This window comes from Amblyomma mixtum, chromosome 2 (genome assembly GCF_055824585.1).
Source record: "Amblyomma mixtum isolate Tamu chromosome 2, ASM5582458v1, whole genome shotgun sequence".
Lineage (NCBI taxonomy): Eukaryota > Metazoa > Arthropoda > Arachnida > Ixodida > Ixodidae > Amblyomma > Amblyomma mixtum.
Genome location: NC_143013.1, coordinates 57,325,252 through 57,345,284, shown reverse-complemented (window position 1 = coordinate 57,345,284; position 20,033 = coordinate 57,325,252). Strand labels below are relative to the sequence as shown.

The 20,033-nt window shown below is 48.7% G+C and overlaps 1 protein-coding gene across 8 annotated transcripts in view; it reads left to right on the top strand.

Moving 5' to 3' along the window:
• The window catches only part of LOC149359420 (multidrug resistance protein mrp-7-like), an 81,148-nt gene that overhangs the window by 28,208 nt on the left and 32,907 nt on the right, over positions 1 to 20,033 (top strand). For 7 of the 8 annotated variants that reach the window (XR_016288779.1, XR_016288780.1, XM_089571634.1 and 4 more), the window contains 6 exons: positions 552 to 619; positions 1,934 to 2,053; positions 3,345 to 3,473; positions 4,525 to 4,687; positions 5,768 to 6,025; positions 19,086 to 19,289. Coding sequence is in view for 6 of the 8 variants with exons in the window: in XM_089571634.1 (XP_089427760.1) it covers positions 552 to 619; positions 1,934 to 2,053; positions 3,345 to 3,473; positions 4,525 to 4,687; positions 5,768 to 6,025; positions 19,086 to 19,289 (942 nt within the window). In the remaining 2 variants the exon portion in view is untranslated. The remainder of the gene's footprint in view (positions 1 to 551; positions 620 to 1,933; positions 2,054 to 3,344; positions 3,474 to 4,524; positions 4,688 to 5,767; positions 6,026 to 19,085; positions 19,290 to 20,033) is intronic. The other variant, XM_089571635.1, reaches the window with a different exon arrangement.

The window sequence follows — 20,033 nt, the reverse complement described above, 5'->3', positions numbered from 1 at the left end:
TTATTTCTTGTTCACAGTGACGTGAGCGTTTCAGCGCGGATGCATGGTATTTAAGCGTGCATTTGTGAATAAAATAGCGAGCTGTAAGTTCAGCGCCTGACAGTCTCTTTACCTTGTCCGTTATTTGCTCTCTACCGCTCTTCCAATATGGGACACGTTTGCTTGATGTCATAAAAAGCAGAAAAAGGGAAGACATTGCAAAATGATATGACAAAGAATAACGTGTTAATCTTCGAGTACATTAATCTATTCAGGCACGCAGATAACAAAACAGTATCAAACTTTTGTGTAAAACTTGCTTGCTGTGCTCCCAGTAAAGCGTACATGATGCGTCGGCGCACTACAACAACAACAAAAAGAAAGTGTATGCAAAGTATGTGCATGTGCATTGTGTAGGATTTTATTGCCTTGCGGACATTTTTCGTGCCTGACGAACGAGAGGGCGTTCAGCTGCTCTACGAAAACAAATGTTTTCAGTGGTATTAGTAGGTGTATATAAGCATTTGAATGGAAAATTTAGTCATATTTAACGCCTTTTTCTTTCATTACAGCTAAAAATAACCCGCGATTTGGATTACTGTTGTCCATTTTCAAGAATGTCGATGGCAGTTATCATCAAGTAAGTAAATATTCCAGGTCCTTTCTAAGATTTCCGAAGACAAATTTCACAAAAAAAGTACTTTAGGCCGAAGGTGTACAAGCAACGTTTAAGGAATTTCTGAAGCCTAAGTCTTCCCACATTATTGAAAGGTACCGTACACAATGAGGCCACTTAGTAAAACACGTTGCGGGGCTAGTTGGTTATGCATTTTCTTTCGTTCAAATTTAAGCAGCGCTAACTTTTAGGGCGAATACACAGAGGACATAGCAGGACGACGCTGGCTCCAAATATAGTGAGCGTCGTCCTGTCATGTCCTCCGTGTATTCGTCCTAAATGTTAGCGCTGATTAAATTTGAACGAAAGACAATGAGGTCAGCTGTAATATTTTACATCTACTTCGAACCGAGCTTACACCGTACTAATCGCGGACGTTTGTAAGTTTTACGGCGTCAGCAGGTAGCGGTTTTCTTTGCGAGGTCACCGTGGCGGCGATGGCTGCACAACCCACAGCTGGGAGGTGACGTACGTACATGAGACGACCTATGCACGCTAGCTTTTTATGACAGGGCACATGAAGGCTGGCGCCAGCTAGGCTCTTCCCACTCGTCGATATTATAGCCACTATTCCAGAGTAGGGACTCAAGCACCTATAAGAGGAGGTCTTGTTCGCGCCTTTTCTGTATTATAGACGATGTTGAGGAAAGTCGCCACTTGAAAAAGGGGCGAACTACGAACTACGAAGTTTCTACGAAGTTTATAACTACGAAGTTTCTGAGAAAACTGTATAGCTTTCCTTTGTAGCCGTATGACTGCGCTTGGGTGGATGCCAATGAATAATTACTCCCTTATTGAACAGGGGAGTGGCACATGTGGAAGCCGGAAGCGGGGAAGTATATCTCGACAGGCCACCGTATGTGGAGAGTGGAGTGACAAATGCGGAATGTCAGTACCACATCATACCCTGCTAAAGATTGACGTCGATACGTCGAAATAAACCGGCTGCATAGCTTTCTTTATCACAGATGCGATAAGAAATCCAGCAATAAAAGAGTGCTGTGGCACAGGCGTGATGCCTCACGAGCCTCCTACTGCTGCAAACGTTGTGAAACATCGCGTTCAATTGCTGCGACATTGACGGTCCTCTGCTTTCTTTTAGCAGCGATGCATTTGTCGACCAGCACTCGTCAGACATAAGTTTTCACGTCAACATTCGCGCTGAAACGGGGAGAAATATAGCATGAAAGCACAAAAGATATAATTTTACTTCATTGCTGGACCTTGTGTATGTGATCTTTCTTACCTTCGTTTTTGCACCTTGATATTTTCTCGCAGGCATCTTCAAAACATGATTATGAAGTCAAAACTAACTTTGGAAGATGTGCCGAGGCTGACGTCACGACTTCGAAGGTGTCTCGAGAGCGAGAATGAATCTCGAGAGTTCATAAAGAAGACGCAAGTATTTTTTCGTGAACACTCTTGTGAAAGCGAATGAGTAAGGGCTACATATGTTTGATCGCAAACAGAGACAATTTCCCGGCTCTTTGTAATCTCAGCGTTGAACGAAATGTGAACAAGAGAGGTGAAATTGGAACAACAAACTACGATGATTTTACTTGACGTAGGCTGACTATTAGAGCATTTGGTTTTCACGAGCGCGAAGACCGCTCCTTGGAAATTATAGTAGGTCCTGCAAATGTGTTTCTTCTCCAGTATTTAATATTTTTGCATTCTCGTTTGGCAGGAAAGTTATCCTGTTCGCTTTTTGGGTTGGCGGTGATGGAACATCACGCATGCGCAAGAAGCACGCTAGGATAAGCGCTTATGCCCCGTAGTCTTCTGATTGTTTGCGCTGTAAACTGAGTGCGAGCACTCTATTTGAAGCATGTTAATGTAAGCATACGATGCTAATATATATCGATGTGGTAGGCGATGACGACGGAACCGAATAGACACGAAGAGATGGTTATTTTATGCCGGCTTTGATAGCGAATTTGCAACACTGTTTGCACTTGAGTTCGCTTCGTGGTTCTATGGAGCCCCTGTTATGGCCGAAGATGATGGTAAGCAATGCGACAGTCTAGAGACCGACCTACTGTAGATCGACCTTACACGTGCAAAGCGCTTGGAAAGAGCGCTTACCCACTGAAAACGCACTGGCGTTTGTATCCGGTTCCTCAGTTCTGAATTTTTTGTTGCGAAAGCAACACTACTGGAGCCCAGCTCGGCTCGTCGCGTATGCTCGTGGCGGTGCGGTTGCCAAACGACCATGAGTCGCCGTTGCCTAGCGACCGCTTCAGCTGCGCTCCAACAGATGGCGCCGAGCCGCTGCCGCCTGTCGCCTACACATCCAGAGGGCACCACCCTCGCACAGGCGCTGGGTTTCACAGCTCATGACGGCGTCTTGCCGGCCAGGGAGCCGGCACAAGCTAAACCAAGCGCTTAACTACAAGCTAACACCACAAGCGTATTGGCAAAAATGGCACGTACGATCTTGTGCCTACTACCCGGATAAGCTCGTGTAAGTTCGGACGAGCGTCGTGATATCCGTGCGAGAGGTTGCCCGGGAAGAGCAACATGGGGCGCAAAATCCCGACGGGTGGCTGGGATAGAAACAGCCACCTGCCAGTGCAGTGGCGGATCGCATCGCTTAACCGCTACGCCACTGCACTGGTAGTGGTATAGCAGGACTCGCCGCCATTTATGAATCTTATTTTTCGAAATACATGTTGATTTGCTCTTCCAGGCATGGATTACGCAGTCCTTACGCTTTCATGTGGCTCGTCATACGCAATGGTTGGAAGGAGCAGTTATGGTCGAACGCTGTCACGGTGCTCTACTACTCCTCCATACTTATGCGGATTCCGCTTTTTCAGTGAGTGCACAGTTTTCTTTCGCTAGGAATGCGCTCTCGTGCACACCGAATTCACTTCTGGGTACTGATGGTGAAGTGCGAAATGCTGAAAATTGTACCGCGCAACTAAATATACAAGTGAGCTATTATTATTTGCTGTTTTTCATGTTGTAAATTAAATTTTGATTGGCATAGATCTTTAACACAACATGAGTAATTTGCGATATGAGAAATGATGGCATGCGGCTTTGGTTTCATCGCTTTGTCATCAACGTGACGCCTGTCCAATCCGCAGGGAGAAGCCGTACAAAAAGGTAATACTAGAAGTACAGTAATATTGAGCCCTAGATGCCTTTAAAGAGTTTGTGTGCTGTCTCCATGAAACTGCAACCCACCTGAAGCCTAGATTTTCGTCATGTGATTGCCTTTTAGAGCCTACTCACGGGAAAAATGTGTTAGTGGTCTTAAAAACAAACTGACTGGATTTTCGTCATATGATCGCCTTTTAGAGCCTACTCGAGGGAAAAAAGTGCTTGCGTTCTCAAAAAGAAACTAAGTTTATTTCGGAAGCATGTGGCCACTAAAGTAGTTGTAAAGTCGACAAAGAAAAGAAAACTCGGCGAATTTTTCAGGGTCCACGGTCATTCAACACGAATGAGATGTTCATAACCTGATATCGTAAGAGTATTTTGGTCAGCATATACTTCTGACAGTACTGTGATCCTGCCGGCTAATTTGAAAGCGTAGCTTGCTCCAATGTGCTTTAGAGAAGCTCTGAAAGCCAAGCGCTTTTATAACAAACAAAAATTTTAAAGTCACCCTAGCGCAGCCTTGCTGCTAAGAAAAAAATGTAAGCCTTTCCAAAGCACACTCGCGAAGTTACCTTGCTCATGACCTCTGAGAGTTTCCCGGGAACGCAAACGACTAACATCTTTCCGTCTCCGAGATTTTTTTCTTCCGGTCGCATTTACTGTCTTTGTTCTGTTCAATGATATTCCCCACATTCTACCGTTCCGCTTTTTTCAATGGCATGTCGGTTTCATTTCCGTTTCCTTTCTGATCCCATGTGCAGTGGCCTTCTCGCAGGCAGCGGGGGCCTCTCCTTCAGCCACAGCGTCCTATTGCTCACGGCCTCATGCGTCGCTGAATGCCTCGTGTCCAGCGTCTTTGTCAACTTCACTGTCCGCTGTCAGCTGAGGACTCAAAAGCTGCTTCAGGAGGCAGTCTTCAAGAAGGTAACTCACTCTCGGATTCTGTCAACAGAGTCAGCGGCCCAGAGCTTATATTATGTTCAGTACACCTGTACTGTCAGCAGTACAAGCTCACAGAAGTGTTGCGCAGAAGCATGCGGGGCGTGCCGCAACAATTGAAGATGTGGAAGTGCAGACAGCGCACTGGATCTTGTCGCGATGCAACTACCCACACGAAGTGCACGAGTGCAGAGTGGAGCTGCACCCAAACTGCCCTCCGGATTTATCCCCGTCTGCATGCTCCACACCATTATCCCCTTACGGTCATCATCGATCCGCACAATATGCACTGTAGAGAGCAGAAGTGGTGTACACCTTGTGCTGCTCCGTGGTTCGCTGCTGTCGCGATGCCTTTAGGCGTTTTCAAGAAATTTTTCTGAGATAAGGAATTTTTAAGAAATAAATTGAGCCACTAAAGAAAGAACGCCGGCAGCTTTCTCATATGTGCGGGCATTGAGATTCAAGGCACGAATAGGGCCTGTTACATCTGCTCAAGGGTGTCCACTATAAAAGGCGACACCATACGAGTATCTAATCAATGATTACTTCTCAAAACATACATCTAACCTCATTTTTCGGCATTTATCGGCTAATCTTAATGGCGAACACTGGGCCTCGTCACACGTTTGAACTTGAACGCAAAACATGGAGAAAAAGGTACTGTTGTTTCAGCGCTGACAGCGCGCTTTCTTGCCTTCTGCAATAATTGTACCTGTCGTGTAGGCGTAAATGAAACTCTCCCCCCCCCCCCCCCCCCCACTTACGCTAAATGTCGACCCTTAAAATCAAACAAAAATCAGGCATTATTTCAGTCATATCGTTTTCAGCGCGCTACTAAGCCTGTAGTGCGAACACTTCTCCAGACATCTGGAGAGCGGATGGTCCCTCATGGTAACGGAATGGATTCGAAGAGAAGGTAGACCTATCAGGGGACGCCGTAGACTCAAGTAGGGGGATGAGATTCAGTGGAAGAGGCCTCTGTCCTGCAGTGGACGTAGTTAGGCTGATGGTGACAACTGCCGATGATGTGCGAGCGCTTTTGACATGCACTGCTGACGTGTCCAGGTGACCTGCCTGTCTGCTGCCGCCATTTCCGCCAACCCGGCGGGGTACGTGTCTTCGCTCCTGGCCGTTGACGCGTGGGCCGTGGGTCTTATGACGAGCTTTCTCCCCAATGCCTGCGTAGGACTGCTGTGCTTGCCCATCAGCATGGGTGGTCTGGCCCGGGAGATTGGCTACGCCCCCATGCTCGCCTGCCTTGTCTGGCTGCTCGTACTCGGAATTGCCTGCTCCTTCATAGAGCCGGTACTCGACAAGAGCTGCGTGAGAAGACCTTATCACTGCTTCTTTTTGCATATAATGAACTACATTTCATGAAATGATGCGCAGAATGTTATGTTGGATGTCGTTTATGATGCCAAAAAGAGAAAAGAGGTGAAATAGACCGAGAATGTTGGAGGTGCCACCTAGGCTCCACTTTAAGGGAACGACGCGAAAGCGTAATGGATTAAATCCCGTATATGCAGTAGGTCATTCTATACTTTACATTCATAAATCCCTGGGGGTGCTCGTGCCCTTCCTGGCATAGCGGTGGAGCGGTTAAGCGACGCGCCACTGCCCTGCGATGGCAGGGGCTCCCAGCGGCGGCCTTTGTTCGGCTCAGGCTGCTCTTCCTGTGTGACCAATCATTAATTTAACTGCCACCTGCCATGGTGGGCAGTTTTCTCACTATCCGGTGGGCTGGTTGTGATGACGCGGCAAAGTCACATGACCTATAGGTCGCCCACCTGCCTCCTAGGTTGCTCTCTGGGGACCACCTTCCAGAGCCATGCTTGTGATATTTCGCTCACAACGCCGACAGCGCCGACACCGGATTTTCTTGAGAACGGGGACTTTAACGATATCGCGTTAATGCCTTTCAACTGGCGGAAGATGAAGTTTCGCGAATGCTTCACAGCCGATGCCGGCGGCATTAAAACTATGAGTATTGGAAAGAGCGATGTCGAACCGTCCGACTCTGTTTTTGGGCACTGAATTTTAGCTAAATCACGGCAACATGTCATGCTCATGCGTTTTATATGCCATGCTTTCTCATGCGTTCTGCTACTGGCCGGTCGTTTATGCTTGTTTTGTAGGTGAATACAACTATTGAACGCGGTCATTGTCTACTCCCGCAAACAATTTATTTATAATGAGGCGGACATTGTTCAGTCTCGAATGAGTTACGTTCATGTTCGGCTGCTTTACGGGGATTGATGCGCCCCTGTGCTCAAGAGTCGTGACATTCTACATTGCAACTAGTAAAAAAAAATGGCTTCAGCGCTAAACGTCGAATAAAAATCGAAAGTGTGGCCCGTGTGACAATTAGTCAACTTTGCTTAACTGGGTCGTGTAACCTTGCAAACATAGGTGGTGTAAGAACGAGAGTTGGGGTTTGCTGCCCAGCGGCTAGCGCCGACGAAGGAGACGAAGAAGATAGAAGACGAAGCTGAGAAAGCTCGGGTGCGCGCTTGCGAACGCCGGCCTGCTGAGAAGCACTGCTGGGACAAGGACTGTGGCCGTCCACACTACTTGTGCGAGTCCCCACATTACACTTGGTGGAGGTGCTGCTTGCTCTTCTCCTGGAGCTACGCCACGATGGCCAGGCTACCAGGCTCTACCACGACATCTGAAACTTCGGCCCAACCTGTCTCCACCGCTGTCATCTGTTCCGGTGCCGTCCGTCAGCGCGACCCTGCGATCTTCAGCGGTACTGACGACACCGATGTAGAAGACTGGCTGGCCTCTTACGAACGCGTGAGTGCTTACAACAAATGGGATGACGTCGTTAAGCTCACGAATGTCATCTTCTACTTGACCGATGTCGCCAATTTGTGGTTCCGCAACCACGAAGCGGATTTTACTACCTGGGCGGCTCTAAAAACCAGCCTGACTGACGTGTTCGGCCGCCCCGCTGTCCGAAAACTTCGTGCTGAACAACGGTTGCGCAGTCGTGCCCAGCAGAACGGCGAGAACTTCACGAGCTATATCGAGGACGTCGTTGATTTGTGTAAGCGGCTAAATCCATCTATGAGCGAGGCGGACAAAATCCGACACATTCTGAAAGGGATTGAGGACGATGCGTTTCAAATGTTGTTGTCTAAAGATCCCCAAACCGTCTCCGACGTGGTGTCTTTGTGTCAGAGCTACGACGAGCTCCGTAAACAGCGACATGTCACCCGCCGTACCACTTGCTCGGACGACAGCATTTCGAGCTTGGCAGCAGGCCGTCCTGCCCACGATCAGCCGACACTTCTTCAGCACATCAAGCAGTTTGTGCGGGAGGAGGTGGCTCGTCAATTATCGCTGGTTACCTGTCAACCCGCTCCAACGCCATCGCTGTCGCCTTCTATTCAGCGTGTCATCCAGGAGCAGGTAGCTGAGGTCCTGCCGCCTGCCAATCCACCCCCTCTGGTCACTGCACCGCTTACATATGCTGAAGCAGTCGCACGGCCACGACCTCAGCCGGTTATGCCTACTTATGCGCCACCTGTCAACGTATACCCTCATCAGCAGCTCGCCCCTGCGCTGCCACTAACTCACCATCCTCTGCCTCGCACCGGTCCCCGCCCTGTGAATCCGTGGCGCACCCCAGATAACCGCCCGATTTGCTATGCCTGCGGTCTCGCTGGTCATGTGGCCCGCTGGTGCCGCACGCGCGGATCCCGTCCTTACGACTACGGGCGCCCACCGACGTACGACATTCCGTTGCCTTCCGTCCCTGTCACTTCTCCTCTACCTCCTCAGAATCCCTCTCCGTCTCGCTCCGACTCCTACACCCGAAGCCATCGGTCGCCGTCTCCTCGACGCCGTTCGCTCTCTCCTATGCGCCGCCGGTCACCACCCCTCCAAACGGAAAACTAGGCGCCGCAGTTCCGGAGGCAAGAACTGCGCCGTCAACGACTGTCTCAAGCCCTATCACCGTTCCCATGAATGTTATTGAAGTGATCGTTGAAGGTGTTACTGTTGACGCGCTCATTGACACTGGTGCTGCCGTGTCCATCATTAGTCGCAACTTGTGCCGCAAACTAAAAAAAGTGATGACGCCGCTTTCTGACCTTTCGCTTCGCACCGCCAGTGCCGACCCCATTCGCCCTCTCGCAGCGTGCACTGCCCGCCTCGTCATCCAAGGCCTCTCATACACCATTGAGTTCTTCGTTCTCGCCCGCTCCTCGCATGACATCATCCTCGGGTGGGACTTTCTGTCAGCGCATCACGCCATCATCGACTGCGCACGTGCTGAAATTGATTTGTCGCCGCTGTGTGATGCTCTTGTGGACGTCTCCCCTGTTACCGCCGCGCCTATTCTCGCCGCTGACGACGTCGATGTACCAGCTTTCTCTTCTGTTTTCGTGCCGCTGACCTGTGCTACCCTCTCTGACGCTACTGTCCTTTATTCACCCTCTCCTCTTTGTGCGCACTGAAAATCTGTCATGCTCCCTCATGCCGTGCTCACTCTTTCTGGTGGTTGTGCTGCCCTGTACGTCGCCAACCCGTTGCCATTCCCCACCACTTTACTTCGGGGAGAATCGCTTGGCACGGTTGATGTGATCGATCTCGACGACGCTTCTCCTGTCCTTGATGACCCTGACGCCCATGACATCAACGCCCTCACTCCTCCCACCGACGTCGCCGACCCGTCCTCCACGGATATGTTTTCCCATTCTGTCGATGCCGCTCTACCACCTCACCAACGCGCCCAGCTCATCGCTTTGCTGCAGCGCTTCCGCGCATCCTTCGACTCTCCTCAAGCACCGTTGGGTCGTGCAACAGCGGTTCGCCACCATATCGACACTGGCACCCATGGACCCTTGCGCCAACGCCCCTACCGCGTCTCCTCCGCCGAGCGCCGCATCATTGATGACCAGGTAAACGACATGCTACATCGCGGCGTGATCCAGCCCTCTCACAGCCCGTGGGCTTCTCCGGTCGTGCTCGTCAAGAAAAAGGACGGCTCCATTAGATTCTGCGTCGACTACCGCCGGCTAAACAAAATTACTCGGAAGGACGTCTACCCCCTGCCTCGTATAGATGACGCGCTGGATTGCCTGCAGGGAGCGGAATACTTTTCTTCGTTGGATCTGCGCTCTGGGTACTGGCAGGTGCCGATGGCCGACGTCGATCGCCCGAAAACAGCTTTCATCACGCCTGATGGGCTGTATGAATTTAATGTGATGCCCTTCGGTCTGTGCAACGCGCCTGCCACTTTTGAGCGTATGATGGACAACATCCTCCGTGGACTTAAATGGCAGACATGCCTCTGCTACTTGGACGACGTTGTCATCTTCTCCAAGAATTTTCCGTCTCATCTTTTCCGCCTCGAGAGTGTTCTTCGCTGTCTCAGTGATGCTGGCCTGCAGCTGAACTTGAAAAAGTGTCGTTTTGGCGCCCGTCAGCTGACTATTCTAGGCCACGTCGTCTCCAAGGATGGTGTACTACCGGACCCTGCCAAGCTCCGCGCAGTTGCTGATTTCCCGAAGCCCGCGTCCATGAAAGAACTGAGAAGCTTTGTTGGACTTTGCTCCTACTTTCGCCGGTTCATCAAGAATTTTGCTGCCGTTATCGCCCCGCTGACGCAACTTCTCGCTGGTAGCCACGACTTGTCGGCTTGGTCCCCTGCATGCGACGAAGCTTTTGCAACGCTGCGCCAGCTTCTCACTTCTCCTCCGATCTTGCGCCATTTCGACCCTTCCGCGCCTACAGAACTCCACACGGACGCCAGCGGCATTGGTCTCGGTGCCGTTCTAGACCAGCGAAAACCTGGTTTCAATGAGTACGTCGTTGCTTACGCCAGCCGTACACTCACAAAAGCAGAGACTAATTATTCTGTCACAGAGAAAGAATGTTTGGCGATTATTTGGGCGATCACAAAATTTCGTCCTTACTTATATGGGCGCCCGTTCGATGTTATTACCGATCACCATGCCCTTTGCTGGCTGTCTTCACTCAAAGATCCATCTGGCCGCCTCGCTCGTTGGGCTCTGCGTTTACAAGATTACGACATTCGGGTCATTTATCGTTCCGGTCGCAAACACTCCGATGCCGACGCTCTCTCGCGCTCCCCTCTGACCTCTGATCCTGACCCGCCATCTATTTCCGGCCTCGCACTTTCTCTTGACAACGTTGATATGGCTTCTGAGCAGCGCAAGGATCCTTGGATCACTTCTCTTCTGGATTTCTTAGCCAACCGCTCAGCGCACCTCCCTTCTAGAGCACTCCGTCGTCAGGCTCATCACTTTGTCGTGCGTGACCAGCTGCTGTACCGTCGGAACTACCTCCCCGATGGTCGCAAATGGCTGCTCGTGATTCCAAGGCATCTTCGCTCCGCCATTTGTGCCAGTTATCATGACGACCCGCAATGCGCTTATGCCGGTCTGCTGAAAACTTTTACCCGCCTGCGCCTTCGGTATTATTGGCGGGGCATGTACCGTTTTGTCCGCCAATACGTACGCTCTTGCCTGGAATGCCAGCGTCGCAAGAACCCGCCACCGCACTCACCTGCTCCTCTGCAACCTTTACCGTGTCCTGCCCGGCCATTCGACCGTGTTGGAATTGACCTCTATGGCCCTCTTCCCATCACTGCCGCCGGGCACCGCTGGATCATCGTCGCCATTGATCATCTCACGCGCTATGCCGAAACTGCCCCGTTGCCAGCTGCGACTGCCTCTGACGTAGCCGGTTTCATACTTCAGCACATCATTCTTCGTCACGGTGCGCCTCAGGAATTGCTCAGCGACCGGGGTCGCGTCTTCTTGTCCGGCGTCGTGGAAGCCCTCCTTCGGGAGTGTCATATCGTTCACCGCACGACGTCTTCGTACCATCCGCAGACGAACGGCATGACCGAGCGCTTTAACCGGACCCTCGGCGACATGATGGCCAAGTACATTTCTGCCGATCACTCAGACTGGGACCGCATTCTACCTTTCGTTACATACGCCTACAACTCTGCAACGCAAGCCACTACTGGGTTTTCCCCGTATTTTCTTCTGTACGGACGCGAACCTTCCTCCATCATGGACACCGTGCTTCCTTACCGCCCCGATTCGTCCGAATTTACAACCGTTTCTCAGGCCGCTGCGCATGCCGAAGAATGCCGCCAACTCGCCCGTTCTTTTACTTCACACGACCAGCACCGTCAGAAAAGCTCCCGCGCCGCTCCTCCCGGTCTGCCGCCGCCCTATCTTCCTGAATCCTTGGTTTGGCTTTGGGTGCCCTCCTCCAACCCAGGACAGTCGACAAAACTGCTGAGCAAATACCAGGGCCCTTATCGCGTTGTTCAGCAGACATCGCCAGTTAACTATCTCGTGGAGCCCATCTCGCCTTCGTCTGACCATCGCCGCCGCGGCCGTGAAATTGTGCACTTAGACCGCCTGAAGCCTTACTACGACCCAGCTATCGTCTCGTGCCCTTAGGCCGCCAGGATGGCGCCTTTTCATCCCGGGGGTATTGTAAGAACGAGAGTTGGGGTTTGCTGCCCCAGCGGCTAGCGCCGACGAAGGAGACGAAGAAGATAGAAGACGAAGCTGACAAAGCTCGGGTGCGCGCTTGCGAACGCCGGCCTGCTGAGAAGCACTGCTGGGACAAGGACTGTGGCCGTCCACACTACCTGTGCGAGTCCCCACATTACAGTGGTATTAAACTTGTCCATGTTCTCTACTCTTTCCTTCGCTTTGTCACAAGTCTTTATCGTTGTTTTGGCGAACAAAACCGGCTAAAAATTGTATCATTTTTCGCTGTGATCCATCCGCTTCAACATTTATATCTTCACTTTTCGTCCTTCTATCACACGTGGACGCTATGCGCCCATACAGCTGACGTAATACACACTTGCGCATCTGACCGCTCTCAGAACTTTCAACAAAACTACGCAGTGTCCGTTTCCCTGCTGTCGCGACTTCAGTACACCTGAATGACAAGAAGAAAAAAACGTTGTACTCTAGTCGGCGGCCTTGCTTTAAACAACTGTGCTATATCCTAAAAAAAACAAAAAAACTTTTTACTCCACCGCTGTAACTGGCCCTTTGTTGCCTTGCTTATTATTCTAGGCAGCGTAAACATTGTCCATAGAAGTTTGTCATATTTGATCTTCTCTCTCGCATCAACTTCGTCTTAGTGCTATTTGACTCTTCGTCTAGCATTCTCAAATACCCAGTTTTCGGTACATTAAAGGGACGCTGAGGAGAAATTGAAGTTGGCTTGCATCGACAGAATACCAGCTCTTGATTACAAAAACGCCCCTCATACTGACAACAAAGCTCTTGTAACTTAGAAAAGAGCAAGAACCAAAATAGAGGTATCGCCGCCACAGGCCAAACTCGCAATTACAAGCGTGATAACGTCATAGGACAAAACAGTGTTGCTAGAACCAGTGGTTCTAGCACCACTAGGACACGAGAAGCCATGAATCACTGAGGCGCAGCCAATGCATGCGCAAATCTCCTTGACGTCGCCAGATGACGCCACGTACCCGGCAGCTACGCGCGCGCCTGCAGCATCGGGACCGATCAGCCCCTGCTCACCGGCAGTAGGCGGGCTCCCGGTATTCCGCTAACGGTAACAAGGTACACGGTATACTAAAGGTGTCTATTTGCGAGAACTTCGTTGACGACTTCGAGAACGGGATCCATCGTAACGCTGGCAAAACGCCAGTGCAAGCGTAAACGAAGCGACGGTAGCGACGGCCGCAATAGCCGATAGATGCCCTCAACGTGCGGCCGGCGGTAGCTTTCTTTTCGGATGCTGCTAGGCCGCACTGCTGGCGGTCAGAAATCACGGAGTCTGCGTTACGTCATGAGCACGTCATGTTTCACGTCACTTAGTCCTTTGTCGTCATAAGAGAGTTCCAAGTTTGAATCAGAGAGGCGGCAAAAACTTTTTTAACTTCGAATCCAAATTTCTTAGAAATAAATGCATCTTTCGCTGCCGGCAAAGTGGCAACAAAGCCATGAAATGCCGAACTATCAGATTTTGCTTAAAAAAAATATTAATAGAGCTCTCCTCACTTTCCCTTTAAGAAGCATCTGGGACCACTTTAGTTGGTCGTCCTAAAATATCGATGAGTATCACGTTACGGAAGTTCTTACATCCCTGTGATGTTTTCTTCACGTGATCTCGTAATGTTTAACGCCACTGCAATTCCAAACTTCTTGAATTAGTCTCAATACTTTCTTTGTGTAAACCAGTTGCTGTATGCTTTAGAATTCTTACTTTAGCGCTGAGTAGTTTATTTGTAAATTGACTATTTAACATTTTCTCGTCCTTTTGACACTTCTGCCCGAAAGATTTCCAAGGATGATTACGATTCTCCCTAATGCAAATTTGAGCGCAGCTCTGTCGATGCCTAAGGCTCTGTAGGCTGTGTTTTGCTTTTCTGGGTCGTCGGAATGTCTGGCGACGATATTCGCACAAGTATCATTATTTGTATTATTAGTAGTATAGTAGTAGTACAGTAGTGATATTAGTAGTAGTGTTAGTAGTAGATAGTGGCATTACTTTATGAAGACGAGGATGCGCAATAAGCGAGAATGTGTATATTAGTTTGATAGCACTATTATAGAAGAAGATTACGATGTGCAATGCACAGCGCGAGAGTGTATTGAAGTTTAACAGGAGGAGTGATCGGCTTCTACCATAGAATGTATCTAAGCTGCGTGACGTCCTCACGAACCAAGTTTTCTGTGAGGAAGCCATTGAAGTGACGGACGTTCTCGTTAAATTAAAAGTGCATAAATTTTGATGTCATACCAACCGACATGTAGGGGTGTTTCTGTACTTTCCGCAAGAGGTAATAAAGAAAAAGAACTGCGGCGGCAGCCTAGTGCTCTCGTGCGGTGGCCAGCGAAGCCAATGTGTTCGCGGCGACGCGGGTTGGAATCCCAGTCACGTCAATATTTATTTGTATTTATTTATTTATTTATTTTTGGTCTTGCTCTTTTATACCGATGGCGGCGACATGGATGAACCCATGAACGGCTGCTTAAGAGCTGCGCTCGAAAAGCTAGATCACATCCCTGCTACGGCGGCCCCATTTTGATGGAGGCGACATGCATAAGACACTTGTGTGTTGTGCGATGTCAGTGCACGTAAAATAGCACTAGGTGGTTTAAAATAACTCGAAGCTGTTCAGTACTGCCTCTCTTTCTCTGTTACTTCTTCAATTTTCTCCTTCATCCCTTCCCTCACGTCGCGGTTGAGGTTTCCACCGAGAATGAGACAGTTACTGCACCTTTACGGGTCTAGTAACGAATCATTATTATTACTGTCCACTGTGCTTTGTGCTCCTCTGTCTATGCGCTATCTGCTATCTTTTACCTAGCAAAACTACATGGCTTCTATGTTTCCTAGTGGTCTCGGTATGCTGAATGTCCACTTTAAAACAACCAGTAACTTCACAGTGTTCTGCTAATGTCTTCTACGAATATCTCCGTACCACATATGGCTTTTGACTAAAACTTTTATCAGTTTGTGCTGCATGAGACCCTGTGCCATTTCTGGCTCTGTAGCAGGTGTTTTCAGATGAATAGACGACTTTCTAGGTGCTTTTTCATTCTTTGAAAAGCTGACAACCTTTGTCTAACAAGATAGCGAACTGGGCGGGTTGGCACGTTTCGCAGGTGTTTCAACACAAGGGGGACAGACAGCGGAAGTTAGGGGATTGTTGCTGACGCACAAATAACATTTGGCATTAAATAAGAGAAAACACAATATGCATGGCATCTGTCATAAGAAAGGTAAAGGTGCACGGCAGGTGTTGCACCAACAACGCAACTTTATTTGTGCCGTGCTACACGAATGTCGTTTATCATCTTTCGCAAGCATGTGTCACGAAGTAGGCAGGCTTCGGCATCAATGCAGGCCTGCGAGAGCACGAAAATAACCATGAAATAGTTAAAAGTTCGCGCTTGTTCACATAAGCCGCCACCTGCGGTTCTTCTCAATGCTTTACTAAGAGAGGCACTTTATGTAGGCGTGGTGACAAAAGTGTATGTGAATTAGTTCAGACACTACAACTATGAAGAAACTCTATGTGAATCAATCAACTCTCGTAATGTTACTAGGGCAGGTTCCCTTTTTAAAATCTTCCTGCCTCGGTCCATACCTGGAAACGTGCTAGCACTGTAGGATTTGTGCGAAGCTACCGAAGGCTTTCAGCCCCGACCGCTTTTAGGCAATACTGTCGGTGTTATATTTCCGGGGACGTATTTTGGGACGACAATTTTGGGATTAATTCTTTTGAAAATGACAACTGCTTCCTTTTGACTATGACGTCAAGGCTGATACAGCTGCAGCAAGCGATGTCTGCTACAGGCAGGAATATAAAAGCCGAATTGGTAAATAAAAAGAAATATTATATATTTAATTGGCCACGAAACGTTGCGAAGTGTGGTGCTTGCTTTCCGCACTTTTTATATTCCCCTGGTTCATATGGTCGCTTTTTTACGTTCTGGTAAAGCTACCTGGAAAATTAGTATGATGTAGTTTAGATTTGCGTCCTACCTACTTCTAAGCTTATTTTCACCCCTTCAACGAATTTCTTTACTTATAAGGTCCGCCGCTGTGGCTAAGTGGTTATGGTGCTCGGCTGCTGACCCGAAAGAGGCGGGTTCGATCCCGGCTGCGGCGGTCAAATTTCGATGGAGGCGAAATTATAGAGGCCCGTGTACTGTGCGATGTGAGTGCACGTTAAAGAGCCCCAGGTGGTTGAAATTTCCGGAGCCCTTCACTACGGTGTCTCTCATAGCCTTAGTCGCTTTGGGACGTTAAACCCCATAAATCAAACCAAACCTTAGGTATAAAAGCGATTTTCCTCTCCATTACAGCTATTTTCGCACACACGTCGAGGATTTCATTGTCACTCGCCTTAAATGCTTCCGTACTCTTTGTGAATGGCTGTCAAGTGAGCTCGTTGGGATACACAATTTTCCTGCTTTAATTTTGCTCTGAATTTTTATTTTTTTGCGTACCTCCAAAGAGTTCCAGGATTTTTTATGACACCTCGTAATTCTAGTTGGCCTTTGCTGAAGTGAAGTGTTCATGGCACTTTCCAAGTTACGCAGTAAGTTGTTCTGGAATAGATGTTTCCTCTTACTAGGACTTGTACGATCAGAACGTGCACGACTAGTACGAAAATTAGTACGAACATGAGAGCATGCATGTAAGTATGGATAGAACATGCTGCTCAGCCGCCGCGGTGGCTCAGCGGTTATGGTGCTCGGCTGCTGACCCAAAAGACGCGGGTTCGATCCCGGCCGCGGCGGCTAGAATTTCTTTGGAGGAGAAATTCTTGAGGCCCGTGTACTGTGCGATGTCAGTGCACGTTAAAGAACCCCAGGTGGTCGAAATTTCCGGAGCCCTCCACTACGGTGTCTCTCATAGCCTGAGTCGTTTTGGGACGTTAAACCCCATAAAAACCAAAACCAAAGAACATGCTGCTCACACACATTAGGCGTCGCTACGTTCAGTGCGACTTTATGCATTGAGTGATAGCGTTAAGGTCGCCGTCAGAGCAATGCCCCGCTCATTTCCGGTGTCATGAAATTCGCTGTTTCGTCGAGAGAGGTCATGTTACTGTGGGACTTCATAAAACCTGCCCACCTTGGCACGTTACAGCCTGGCGACTGGATCGTGAGCAAACTTCCCACCGAGGCATGGGGCAAGTAAACTATTGGTTTGGTTTGGTTTATTGGGGTTTAACGTCCCAAAGCGACTCAGGCTATGAGGGACGCCGTAGTGAAGGGCTCCGTAAATTTCGACCACCTGGGGTACTTTAACATGCATGGACATCGCACAGCACACGAGCCTCTAGAATTTTTCCTCCAAAGAAATTCAACCACCGCGGCCGGGATCGAACCCGCGTCTTTCGGGTCAGCTGCCGAGCGCCGTAGCCACTGAGCCACCGCGGCGGGGCGAGTAAATTATTGACAGGTCGATAGAGGGCACGTCACCTTGTGGACGCCATTGCAACCTTTCCACCGGGTTGTGTGCAACCTATAGTCTCTAAAAAGAAACTTAGATTGAAAATCGAAATCATAAATCACAAAGGATGTCACAGCTAGCATAGCGTATACCTGCTACTAAAGCTAGCAGCAGTCCGAAAATGGCCGTTGACGGACCGGCAATTGCAAGCACACACAGAAGTTCCTACAGATGCTGCGACTAATGCGAAATCTATAGCTGTCGCATTCCACTTCTAACGCCTAATGTGACTTAAGCGTACCCTAGAGTTTTTTTAGTATACACGGCAAGTTTTTCAAAGTGTGCGTTCAGGGTATCCGAAAGAAATATTCACGTTTGGGCTCGCATTCTTTAAAGATATGGTTCGCAAATTTTCAAAGCTTTGTCTTTCGCTAGGTACCCGCCGCCGACAGATTACAAAAACTTCTCTTAGAAGTACCTCTGCTTGCAGCATTGCGTTTCATTCATAAATGCTCTTCACGTTCTTTCTTAAACCTCTGCCTATTAAGGCCGTTTTCGATCAGCGATGTATATAGGTCTGAAGGCCTGTAGCTTGCCTCTTGGATCCATTTTAAGTTCCACTGGACAAGCAACACTTCTTTTAGGCTTTCTAGATGCGTTTTTGAGAAGGCATATATCGTTATATGTTCTCGATAAAAATGGCGCTTGCTATCGAGTCTTGGTTTAGTTGGTTTTATAGTGTTTAATGTATCAAAGCGACTCAGAATATGAGGGACGCCGTTGTATATGACTCTTGATAATTTCGACCACCTGGGGCTTTTTGACGTACCCCGGCATCGCACAGTAAATGGGCCTCTAGCATTTCGCCTCCATCGGAAATCGACCGCCGCAGCCGGGATCGAAACTACGTATTTCGGGTCAGCAGCCGAGCACTTTAATCACTAAGCCACCGCGGCGGCCTTCTGTTCGAGGCGCTAGACTGGCATCCTACAGTAAAATTGTCATGGCAACCTACCTGAAGGTAGGCTACCTTGGCAATTTAACTCTTTCTTTAAGTGTTGGACGGCCGCGTTGTATTTGTCACGTTCCGCTCGCTTGCAAAATAGGTATGCAGCGTTTCTTGAGCAGTGGTTAGCATACGTCACCGAATGTTTGTAAAAAAGACGAAACGGAACGTGCTATGTGCAGCAGTTTTGCTTCTTTCGTTGGTAAATGACCTTTGCCTTTTAGGAGATTACAGTAGCTTACTAGGTAGTCCTTGCAGCGTATTAAAGAAGTCATCAGTGGCACTTGGCGATATGCAGTGGTATAAGTATACGTTAGAGGACAGATACAAATCTTTTTGCTGCCGATGCTATTCAGAAAAAAGGCAAGTAACTTTCAAAAACGAAGTCATAATAAAACTGGCTGGCTTGCTTTTTCTTCACAGAGAATACTCTACAAGTACCGAGACGAGCGGCTGAGGAAGTTTACCGACTTCCTGTTGTCCATACGTCCAATCAAAATGTCAGCTTTAGAGAACGTCTTTCAAAAGAGCCTTCTTCAGCTCCGCACGAAGGAAATCGACCAGGCATACCGCTTCAACGTGCTGGAGACCGTTCTCGACACGCTGTTCAGCGCATCTAGTTCGGTGGTAAGGAACCGGCTACTGACAAAGAGTTTTTGTGTGAAAATGTTCTTCGTGGTTGAACCTGCGCTTGTCCTTCGTTTATTTTTTAGAAGTTTCCTGAAACAAGCTACAGATATCGAGTACAGCAACATGTACTGTGCTCTGAGCTTTGTCCGCTTCTATTTCTTTGCATTAGATGTACAACCTTCCTTTTAAATGCAGAGAATTGACTATAGCTACCATGCATCGCACGCCTGAACCCTTCACCACTGACGCAAGTCACGAAGCGACGATTAGCATGTGACGCAAACTACAGATTGGTGACGTCATCTCAATGGAAGCTGTTAAGTTTGTCGCACCGCTTCGAATAGGCTTTCAGGAGTGGCCATAGTGGACAAAACACAACGACATATCTGGTCGTTATAACTTTCCGCAAAAGTAGATACTGCACTACTGAACAAAAGTAAGACGCTTGGCAATGCTAGTGCTGCTACCGTTTAACTACCGGTGATTTGTGTAAAGAGAAAGCAATGAGGCCATAGCTTTGCTTCTTGTTTCATTAGGAGTGGGCGCAATTTTGCTGGAGATGACCCATTACCATATTTCTTATGTTGAAAAATGTTAGAGCTTCTATACCATAATAGGGTAAAGAAACGTGGACTATTGCTGTCATAACTTCGCAAAAATTTTTTAAAAAGTTTTTTGTTCGAGAAGTAATCAAAGAAGCACATCTTCTATGTGGTTTCTGTTCCGCGTTTCCCTTAATCC